General features: G+C 47.4%; 1 protein-coding gene across 1 annotated transcript; it reads left to right on the top strand.

Annotated features, from left to right (window-relative positions):
• The first annotated feature begins 1,407 nt into the window (after positions 1 to 1,407).
• Positions 1,408 to 6,890, top strand: ACOT6 (acyl-CoA thioesterase 6). Its single transcript, XM_059691197.1, has 3 exons — positions 1,408 to 2,137; positions 2,546 to 2,748; positions 5,280 to 6,890. The coding sequence occupies exons 1-3, from the start codon at positions 1,681 to 1,683 to the stop codon at positions 5,880 to 5,882; spliced, it is 1,263 nt and encodes a 420-aa protein (XP_059547180.1). The 5' UTR covers positions 1,408 to 1,680; the 3' UTR covers positions 5,883 to 6,890.
• The last annotated feature ends 4,531 nt before the right edge of the window (positions 6,891 to 11,421 follow it).

Below are 11,421 nucleotides of genomic sequence, written 5' to 3'. Positions count from 1 at the left end.
ATCTTTAGGGTTCTATATATACTATATTATCATGTTATCTACAGTTATTGTGCTGGTGGCTGCAGCGGCCCACGTAAATTTTTTGGAAGCAGTGTGTTTCTATATGGAGGACAGACTGAAACATTTTTTATTAAAAAAATAAATATATATATATAATTATTTCAGAGAGTCAGGGAAAGGGAGACAGAAATATCAATGATGAGAATCATTGATCAGCTGCCTCCTGCATGCCCCCTATGGGGGATTGAGCCCGCAAACCGGGGCATGTTCCCTTGACCAGAATCAAAGCCGGGACCTTTCAGTCCTCGCGCTGATGCTCTATCCACAAAGACACACCAGCGTGGGCCAGCCTGAAACACTTTAAACAACAGGTGTTTAAAATAAATTGCAGGGAGCAGCCGGGAAGAAGTCAATGGGGGGGGGGGGGACATATGTAATACTTTCAACAATAAAGAATTTAATTTAAAAAAATATGCTGCAGCAATTACTGAAGGAGGTGGACTGGGGAAAGCTCTGGGAACTCTGAGACTGGGGACCTCATCTGCTATCTTGTTGTTCAGTTTATAAAACGTATTGAGCCTCCCTTCGCTGGGCGTCTTCCATGCGCTCCATCTACCGGTCTGCACCCTGCTTTATACCCAGGTAGGCTGAGCTGTAGGGTTAGGTTCAGCCAAAGAGAGCAAGTGGCTATTTTGAAAACTCACAAGATACCCAAGGGCAAGAGGAGAGTGAGGTCAAAGTTTTCATTCTCACCACTCCTGTCACCTCACCATGGGTGCCTGCCTCCCTCTATGCTACACCCATGCCAGGCAGCCCTCTCCCCTTGAGCCTTCAGACCCAAGGCTCTGCGCCAAACCATTTTTTTAACCTTGCCTATTTCTTTGCAAATAGTCCCGTTCTGAAACGCTCCTCAAATTACCCAATTTGAAAGCGCCACTTTTTTTTCCTGCCAGTAGTCTGATACAACTCAACCCTGACACTGTGTGTGACCAGAACTGTGATCGTCACCCAAAAAACTTTTACAGATAAGGAAACTGGAGTCACGGGCTTAATTACGTAGCTAGATGAGAATCACCACACTATTCAAAGGAGCAGGGCCAGCCTGGAACCCAGGGAGGTCTTACTCCATAAACAGCTACCTGCTCTGGAAGCCGCTTTAGGGACCCTTCGCGCTGGGAAAAGGCTTGGTAAAGGACTGAGGGATCAGGGAGGGATTAGGACTATGCTTCTCCACTGATCCCCTTAATTACTAGTTACAGAGATTTTAGACTGTGCCGGAGGTTGACGTCCCTAACCGCACCCCGCCCCTTGTTCAAAGGTCAACTGTGCACATCAGAGAAGCTTTTTTAGAAGTCCAGACTCCTGGAATGTTCCATATCTTTCCCAATCCTTTAACTCTCAGCGGTCTTTGTACCTCTGTTTCAACACTCGCCACATTGGATTGCAGGGTTAGTAATTAACTCTTAGCAGAGACTTTATCCTATTCAGGCACTCGTGAAGTGCACCAATTCTAGAAGACTTCACACAGCGGCTTAGAAGGTGTCAACAAGCCAGCCAGCCCGGTGGCACGTCGTGAGCGCAAGGGGTCCAATAGCGGCTGATCCCCAGGGAGGTGAAGGGACGCCAAGCCCCGCCCTCGACTCCACCGAGCCAGGCCGCCCCTGCTTCTCCAAGACCGAGATGGCCGCAACCGTGACGCTGGAGCCCGCGGGCCGTAGCTGCTGGGACGAGCCCGTGAGCATCGTGGTGCGCGGCCTGGCCCCGGAGCAGCGAGTGACGCTGCGCGTGTCCCTGCGCGACGAGAAGGGCGAGCTCTTCCGGGCCCACGCGCGCTACCGCGCCGACGCCGGCGGCGAGCTGGACCTGGCGCGCGCGCCCGCGCTGGGCGGCAGCTTCGCGGGGCTGGAGCCCATGGGGCTCTTCTGGGCCATGGAGGCGGAGAAACCTTGGGGTCGGCTGGTGAAGCGGGACGTGAACCAACCTTTCGCCGTGGAGCTGGAGGTGCTCGACGGCCACGAGCCCGAGGGCGGGCGCCTCCTGGGCCGGACGGTCCACAAGCGCGATTTCCTTGCCCCCGGGGTGCGGAGGGAGCCGGTGCGCGCGGGCCGGGTGCGCGCCACGCTCTTCCTGCCGCCAGGTGAGCGACCAGCTCCCGAGGCTATTCTGGGCTATTCTGGAGAGTTGGGTGGAGTGCGAGACCCTACTGACCTCTTGCCTGGCCTGGGAACCACGTGATGGTGGCACTGACCAAAATTGGTCCCCGCGCTCCCGAGTCTGTTGTGGATTCTGGGTGGAAGTTTTTCTTCAAGTGTAATGGCACTTCCTGAGGCCCTGGCGCTCAGGCATGTCCCCAGGTGAAGAAGGACCAACTAACTATATTTATATTAATATATTTAAGTTAAATTAAAAAGGATCCTTTTTCCACCAACCCCCACACCCCAACTTTCCTTGTTTCTAAAACTTCTCTTTTCTGATTGCCAAAATCTGAAACCCAAGAATGTCTTTTGAGAGTCTAAAGCTCCTTTTGTTTTGTGGTACCCTCTAGGTGCAGGGCCCTTCCCTGGGATCATTGATCTGTTTGGAAGTGGTGGTGGCCTTTGTGAATACAGGGCCAGCCTCCTGGCCGGACATGGCTTTGCTGTGCTTGCTCTGGCTTACTTCAGATTTGAAGATCTCCCAGAAAGTCTCAATGAGGTGCACTTGGAGTACTTTGAAGAAGCTGTGGATTTCATGCTGCGGCATCCAAAGGTGGGTTCAGGTGCTCCTGTGAATGCAGGGGAGAAGCAGAACGGACACAGGACTGGATCCAAAAGGCCCACCAGGACACTTAGGGGCTGGAAGTGTGGCATGAGACACAAAGGCTCCTTCAGGAGTTTTATTAAAAGGATAATTATTTCCATTTCTACCCATCTCTCTCTAATTCCTTGAGAGTTGACTATTTAGTTTCCTTTAATTCTTTTTTTAAAAAAATCCTCTCCCAAGGATATGTTTATTGATTTTAGAGAGAGGAAGAGAGAGAGAGAAACATTAATGTGAGAGAGAAACATCCATTAGTTGCCTCCTGTACACGCACAGACCAAGGATTGAACCTGCAACCTGGGTATGTGCCCTGACCAGGAATGGAACCCGCAACCTTTTGGTGTATGAGACAATGCTCCAGTCAACTGATCCACCCCCTACCCCCACCCCCCGCCAGGGCGTTCCCTTTAATTCTTGACCATAATTCAAAGAACTGGACTAAAAAGTGACTAACCTTGAGTTCTGGTTTTATACCTACTACCAAGAAGCCTTATGATCCTGAATAAGGCAGTTGCCCTCTCTGGGATTCAGTTTTTCTCATGTATAAGATTAATGTAAACGTGTAGAAGAAAAACTTTGACTAGAAAGGGAGACATCTTTGAGACAATTGGTGACATTTGAATGGGGACTGTGTATTTGATGATATTAAGGAATCATTATGCATTTTGTTAAGTGTGATAATGATATTAGGGTTTTGCAGAGAAAGTTCTTATCTGATAGTGGAAAAAATGAATTAAAATATTTTGGTAGTGATAATAAATGGAATCGATACTCTTTGCTACTATCTGAACTTAGAGACCCACACATTTTAATGTTAAGGAATAAGATATTCTACAAGGTCTGTAGGATGATTTAACTCTGCTGAAATTCATGGACTGGTCTTTTAGCAGAGTTGCTAAAACCTAGATGGTCTTGAACTGTGATGATTGGTTTATTTAGGGGACATAAGGCCCCCCAAAAAAAGAAGAGAACAGTATCCAGTGGTCGGCAAACTCATGAGTCAACAGAGCCAAATATCAACAGTACAACAATTGAAATATCTTTTGAGAGCCAGATTTTTTAAACTTAAACTATATAGGTAGGTACATTGTTATTAACTTAATTAAGGTACTCCTAAGGCTTAGGAAGAGCCACACTCAAGGGGCCAAAGAGCCGCATGTGGCTCGTGAGCCGCAGTTTGCTGACCACTGGTATATACTATTAGTTCTGCCCTCAAACCTAGGCAAACGGGGCTTCTTCCTTGGACCCTTTGTTTTGGATGACCACACTCTGGCCTTTCTTTGGTGCATCTCTGCCCACAGGGTAAGGAGTCCAAGGGTCCAAGGGAATGTGTTCACCAGGAACCCATGTGGCCCCTCGCTCACTGTGCCCTTGGGATCTTGAACCCCAGAATTCTCTGCCGAACTGCAGTTTCTGCTTTCAGGCCCAATGCCTCTCCTTGGGGTCTTTTTTTTTTTTTTTTTTTTTTTTAAGGGAGAGGGAGAGAGATAGAAGCATCAATGATGAGAGAGAACCATTGAATGGCTGCCTCCTGCTTGCCTAGCCCCACACTGGGGATGGAGCCCGAAACCAGGGCATGTGCCCTGACTGGGAATCGAACCGTGACCTCCTGGTTCATAGGTCAATGCTCAACCACTGAGCCACACCAGCCAGACTTTAAATTTGTTTTATTTTATTAATCCTCACCCAAGGATATTTTTTCATTGGTTTTTAAAGAGAGTGGAAGGAAGGGGGAGAGACAGAGAGAGAAAGAAGCATCGATGTGAAAGAGACACATCGATTGGTTGCCTCCTGTACGCCCCCCAACCAGAGCCAGAGATTGAGCTTGCAACCAAGGTATGTGCCCTTGACTAAAATAGAACCTGTGACCCTTCAGTCTGCAGGCTGATGCTCTATCCACTGAGCCAAACCGGCCAGGGCTCAGGGTCTTTCAATGTTAATGCACCAAGGCTTTAAACATATTGGTTGGGTTGTTCACACGTGTGTGAAAGGCCCCTTAACTTGCATGATGGAGCTAGGGGTGGAAGAGAAGAGTGGTGGGCCAGGGACCAGGGATTGGGGTCAGGCCTGGCTCTCCCCTATGTCATGTTCCAGTATAAAACTCCAATGAGTTCCAAGATTTTAAATTTGAACCTTCTAAATTGTTACGGAGGCATATTATCAAGGTAGGAGAAAAGAATATATTTTATTTAATAGTTTGCTCATTTGATATTTAACTTTTAAATATTTAGGTATAGGGTATATGGCTCTCTGTGTGTATTCTTAATCCAGACCCCATAAATATTAGTGGAAGGCCTGTGTACTAGGAAATCAATTAATTTGCTTATTAGAAGACACTTTTGAACCTTGTAGATTGTTGCATAAAGAAGGAAAGCAAGTGACATTTGAGAAAACTGCCTGGAGAATATAGAATCACTGATATGTCCTCTATTTACGAATTCTAAGCTTATTCTCTCTCTCTCTCTCTCTCTCCTCATCAGGTGAAAGGCCCTAGTGTTGGGCTTCTTGGATTCTCCAAAGGAGGTGACTTGTGTCTCTCAATGGCCTCTTTCTTGAAGGGCATCACAGCCACTGTGGTTATCAATTCCTGTGTGGCCAACACAATAGCTCCTCTGCATTACAAGGATATGATTATTCCTGATCTCGGCAGTGACCTAGGAAAATATACAACCACCGAGTCAGGCCTGTTCAATTTTATGAACATTTGGAATAATCCACTGGAAAAACCCTACCACCAAAGTCTTATTCCACTGGAAAAGGCCCAGGGACCCTTCCTGTTTATTGTTGGCATGGACGATTATAGCTGGAAGAGTGAATTCTATGCTTATATGGCCTCTGAACGGTTACAAGCCCATGGGAAAGACAGACCCCAGATACTCTGCTACCCAGGAACTGGTCACTGTATCGACCCACCTTATTTTCCTCCTAGTAGAGCCTCTGTGCATGCAGTATTGGGCCTACCAATATACTATGGAGGTGAGTTAAAGGCTCATTCAAGGGCACAGGTAGATGCCTGGCAGCAAATTCAAACTTTCTTCCATAAACATCTCAATGGTAAAAAATCTGTCAACAGCAAACTGTAACTTTACAATCATAGATGAGATACTATTAATAAAAATCCTATCCATGCGACATGTATTGGGTTTTCCAGAGCACCTAGGAATCTCTTTGTAACAAAGCAACCACCTTGGCTTCCTTGTCAGGTCCTACTGGATTCTCAACCTTTGCAACCCTATTTTCTTCGCTGCTGGGTCTGCTCCTTCCTCCCCTGAACTTTATCCAATGTATAGGCTTAACCCTGATCTTCTTTGTAAGAACAATCTTAACCTTAAGCAGGAGAAACATAAGAAGTGCTTGCCCAACTTTCAATTGCTGGCCTAGAGTTGGCCTTGTGCTCTTGTTCTATGGACTGAGATTCCATATTGCTAAGAGTCCCATATACACCTTGGGCCCTAACTGACCTTATCTGAGCTTTGGCAACCTGCCCACTCAAGTTCCTTAAGGAATGGACTCTGCTTAACTCTTACCAGTACACATTCCTGAATGTGTGATTAAGATGATTAAGACTTGTTTTGGAATTCCCATTGGGACATCGATACAGTAGTACCCCCTTATCTGCAGTTTCAGTTACCTGTGATCAACAGTGGTCAGAAAATATTAAATGAAAAATCATCCCAGAAATGAACAACTCATATGTTTAAATTGCATGCTATTCTGAATACCTCACTTCATCTCATCACACAGACATTGTGATCACACATCTTCACAAGCAGGGCGAGTTCCGTACAATAAGGTATTCTGAGAGAGAGAGCAGCACGTTCACATAACTTTTCTTATAGTATATTGTTATAATTGTTCTATTTCATTAGTTATTATTAATATCTTTGCCTAATTGATAAATTTTGTTATAGGTATGTATGTATGTATGTGTGTGTGTGTATGTATGTGTGTGTGTGTGTATATATATATATAAAAACAGTACTGAATATATAGGGTTTGGTACTATCCATGGTTTCAGGCATCCACTGGGGGGTCTTGGAATGTATCCCCATGGACAAAGGGGGACTACTGTACTAAGCTTTGTTTTTTTTTTTTTAAATGTATCTTTATTGTTGAAAGCCTTACTGATGCCCCTCTTTCTCCCCCATTGACCCTCTCTACCCTGCTCCTGCCCCCTCCCCAGGTCTTCACCAAACTATTGTCTGTGTCCATGGATTTTGCATATATGTTAGAGTCTCAGATATGGCTTGCCTGCCAGCTCTGTGGGGAGGGCTCAGCAAAGAATAATGGCCTCTGCCAGCACGTCTGTCTGGGAGAAGCTGCCCTTCAGCCTTTGCCTTGAAGCCAGACAATGCAGTTCTTCCCAGGTTGTCCCTGGCTCTTTTGAGCTGCTGCCCCAGCATTGGACCTCAGAGGGAGTGAGTCCAAGTAAGTCCATGTGCCAGCCCTTTAAGAGGAACTCCTGGGTCCAGCCTGAGTGGCTCAGTGGTTGAGTGTCAGACCTATGAACCAAGAGGTCATGGTTCAATTCCCAGTTCCCCATCAGGGCACATGCCCTAGTTGCAGGCTCGGTCCCCAGTGGGGCATTCAGGAGAAAACCAATCAATAATTCTCATCATTAATGCTTCTATCTCTCTCTCTCTGAAATTATTGTAATGTACCCCCACGAATCACACAAGGACGCCTGAAGAAGTCGAATGAAAGAGTCACATTTATTGCAAATCCGGGACTATGAGGGGGCATTTCACTCTCCCAGATCTCATAGTGATAAGATGGCCGCAACACCAGATTTATATAGGCACAAATCACAAAGGTATTGATTACATCCCAGGGTTTGGAATGAGGAACCTGATTTGCAAAAGAGTAGTTTGCAGAAGCAAAGCAGCATGTTATCTAAATTATAGTTTTGGGTCTCCGGATCACTGAATTGACAGAAACACATTATCTGGAGCCCTCGGGTCTGGAATGAGGAACCTTGTTTGCAAAAAAGCAGTTTACAGAAGCAGAAGCAGCATGTCATCTAAATCACAGTTTTGGGGTCTCCGGAACACTGAGTCAACAGGGACACGTTAACTGGAGCCCTCTGACCTTGGGATAATTGTGCTGTCCTTCCCAGGTAAAGGAAAATGTGCTTTATAAGACCAGTATGACCACAACCAATGGGATATTCACAGTACAATCAATAGGGTATTCAATCGAATGGGATGATTTATATAATTCAGAAAATCAAAATAACTTTTCTATTGTTAAACAAAGCAAATAAGTTCAGAAGCCAAACAGCAGGGTTAAAGTTAAACTATAGTTTCTACCTGAGATGATAGCTACCGTACTTCAAAATCAGTAAAAATATATTCATTTAAAAAAAGAAGAATGCCTGGAACTCCAGAGCCCTCTGTCTTAGCCACATTCCCCACTGGTTTTTGCAGTCATATGTTCTGGGGACTTCTCTTCCCAGCCCTGGAAGGCTTTGCTGGGGATTCTGATGTGGGGCTGGGATCCCTTGTTCCTTAGGGGGCATCTCTATAGCCAAGATATCTCTGCTGATTTTTATTTTATTATTATTATTTTTAGTCCTCATCTGAGGATATTTTTTTCCCCATTGAGAGCAGAAAGGAGGTTGGGAGGGGAGAGAGAGCAGAGAGAGAAACTTCGATGTGAGAGAGGCACATTGGTTGCCTCCCACACGCACCTGGATCTGGGCCAGGGATCAAACCTGCAACCCAGGTATGTGCCCTTGACCAGGAATCAAACCAAGGACTCTTCAGTGCGAGGGCCGATGTTCTAAACACTGAGCAACGGAGCCAATGCTGATTTTTAAAAATACGTTTTTATTGATTTCAGAGAGAGGAAGGGAGAGGGATGAAGAGAAACACCAATCAGCTGCCTCCCGCATGCCCCCCAGTGGGGATGGAGCCCGCAACCCCAGCATGTACCCTGACTGGGAATCGAGCTAGCAAGCCCTTGGTCCAAAGGTCCATGCTCAACCTTTGAGCCAGCACACGTTGCCTCCTTTAGGTTTAGGGAACAGTGTCACCTGGTGGCCAGTGAGGGATCTGAGAGAAGGTAACTGGCGGCATTTCTGTCACTCTGGTTTGGTAGAGGGGTAGGTTCGAAATGAACTTGTGCCTCTTTCAGGCGGTCTACCATAGGACTTCCCAAAGCACCACGGACCCAGGGCCTGAAGAGGTCGCCCCTTTTTGCAGTCCTTCGCTGAGTGGCGCCCCAGGGACCAGCCCACGTCCTCTCGACCGCCCCGCCCACTTTGGCCCCGCCCCGCCCCGCCGGTCTTCTGGCCCCGCCCCACCCCCTCCGGCCATTGCCTGCCCAGCTGGGCTGCGTCCAGGACCCCGGACCCTCCGTCTGGCAGGTCCCAGTCCCCTCTCTGGCCCGGGTCAAACCCGCGAAGACCCTGGCGCCATGTGGCGGGCGGCTGGGGCCGCGCTCCGAACCCCCGGGGCGCCCCGCCAGCTCCGGAGGTGCCTGTCCACACCGTCCCGTTCCAAAGACCGCGACCCTGGCCGTCACGCCCAAGGCTGGTCTGGCCGCCGAGCTCCTGGACATCAAAGCGGGAGGCTTGCGCCCCGGGGAGCGGGTGACGCTGAGGGCCTCGGCTGCCAGCCACCGAGGGCGCCTCTTCCACTCGCTGGCCCACTTCGAGGCTGACGGCCGCGGGGCGCTGGACCTGGCCAGGGATCCGGCTCTGGGCGGCGACTTCGAGGGCGTGGAGCCCATGGGGCTCCTGTGGAGCCTCTCGCCGGGGGGCGGGGGAGGGGGGGCCCTGCCCCGGCCAGATGCCCAGGGGCGTGTTGAAAACCCGCTCAAGGTGGAGGTGACTGTCCACCGCGCGCCGCTGCAGACGGAGGGGCCGCTGGGCCCGGCGCTGGCCTCGCCGGGGTGTGGGGCATCTTCCTGCTGCCCCGAGGGGCGTGAGCATGCCTTTCCCCAAGAGGGCCTTGCAGGGGCTTTAGGGCATGCACTTACCAAAGCCGATGCCTTTGCAGGCTGATTTGTCCTCTGAAAACAAAGCGAGCGTCATAATTTGTTAATTTCTCTAATTGGTGGCTGGGATTTCGATGTGAATTTATCTGCCCACGCTCCAAATTCCTAGTGCTGCAGACACTATTCCTTGGGAGCATATACCTTCTGATTTTGCTGTGTTAAGCATGGTGGCTGTAAAGTTTCTAGCATTAAATGCTGGTTTACCTATCTCTAGTAGGCAGAGCTTTGTGTTCATTTAACTTCCGCCATTATCATATCTTGGGAAAAATGACGAGAATAGTGATACATATCTGTCTTTCATTGGTGTCTTGCTCAAGCCCCAAAGTGACTGAAATTCATATATATATGTGTGTATATATATATATATACATATGTATGTATATATATATACACATATACGTATATATATGTGTGCGTGTGCGCGCGCGTATATATAAAACATATGTATATATATATAATATGACATATAATATATATTTTTTTATTGATTTTAGAGAAGAAGGGAGAGGGAGAGAGAAATGGAACATCAATGATGAGAGAGAATCTTTGATCGGCTGCGTCCTGCACGCCTCCTACTGGGGATGGAGCCCTCAACCTGGGCATGTGCCCTGACATGAAATCGCACCTTGACCGCCTGATTCATAGGTGGACATTCAGCCACTGAGCCACACAGGCCAGATTGAAGTCCTATTATATCGTTCACTCTTTTATACTGGCTTAATGGTAGGGTAAAGATGACTTTTCTTTTTTAATTTATTTGAGAGAGAGGGAGAGAGAAAGAAGAGAAACATCTATTTGTTGTTCCACTTATTTATGCATTCATTGGTTGATTCTAATATATGCCCTGACTGGATCCAACCTTAAACGTTGGCCTGTTGGGAGGATAATCTAACCAACTGAGCTACCCAGCCAGGGCCAAAGATAACATTTTTTGTTGTTATCTGACATTCTCTAATGCCTTGGAGACCTTCACCATAATGAGAAAACTGTTTCATTGCTCATTTCATACATCAAAGAACAACTTTATATTATACATGAGAAAACTGAGGCCTAAAGTATTTTAACCAAATCACACAGCTAGGTGATGGTAAAATCAGGGTGCAGTAAAACTCTTTGAGCTCCAAACTATGACCTTCTTCATAAATACAGGCTAAGTGAAACAATGAGTGAAATATTAAGGTGTTTTTTGTTTTTTTTTTTAACTCAGTTTAGCATAACCCCTACTCTCACCCTCAGGATTCTTAGGGACAACTAAGAATCTTTTTTTTAAATATATTTTTATTGATTTCAGAGAGGAAGGGAGAGAGGGAGAGAGAGATAGAAACATCAGTGATGAGAGAGAATCATTCATTGGCTGCCTCCTGCACATCCCTCATTGGGGATCAAGCCCGCAACCTGGGCAGGTGCCATGACGGAATTGAACCTTGACCTCCTGGTTCATAGGTCCATGCTCAACCACTGAGCCATGCCTGACAGGCCTAAGAATGTGTGTGTGTGAGGGGGGAGAGGACAGCTTTTTAAAAATAGCCAATAAAGCCCTAGCTGTACCTGGGTTGCAGGCTCCTGGCCCTGGTTGGGGGCATGCAGGAGCCAACCAATCAATGTGTGTCCCTCTCACATCGG

The sequence above is a fragment of the Myotis daubentonii genome, chromosome 1 (genome assembly GCF_963259705.1).
Source record: "Myotis daubentonii chromosome 1, mMyoDau2.1, whole genome shotgun sequence".
Lineage (NCBI taxonomy): Eukaryota > Metazoa > Chordata > Mammalia > Chiroptera > Vespertilionidae > Myotis > Myotis daubentonii.
Note: the sequence above shows the minus strand (reverse complement) of the source record. Positions and strands in the feature narration are given on the sequence as shown.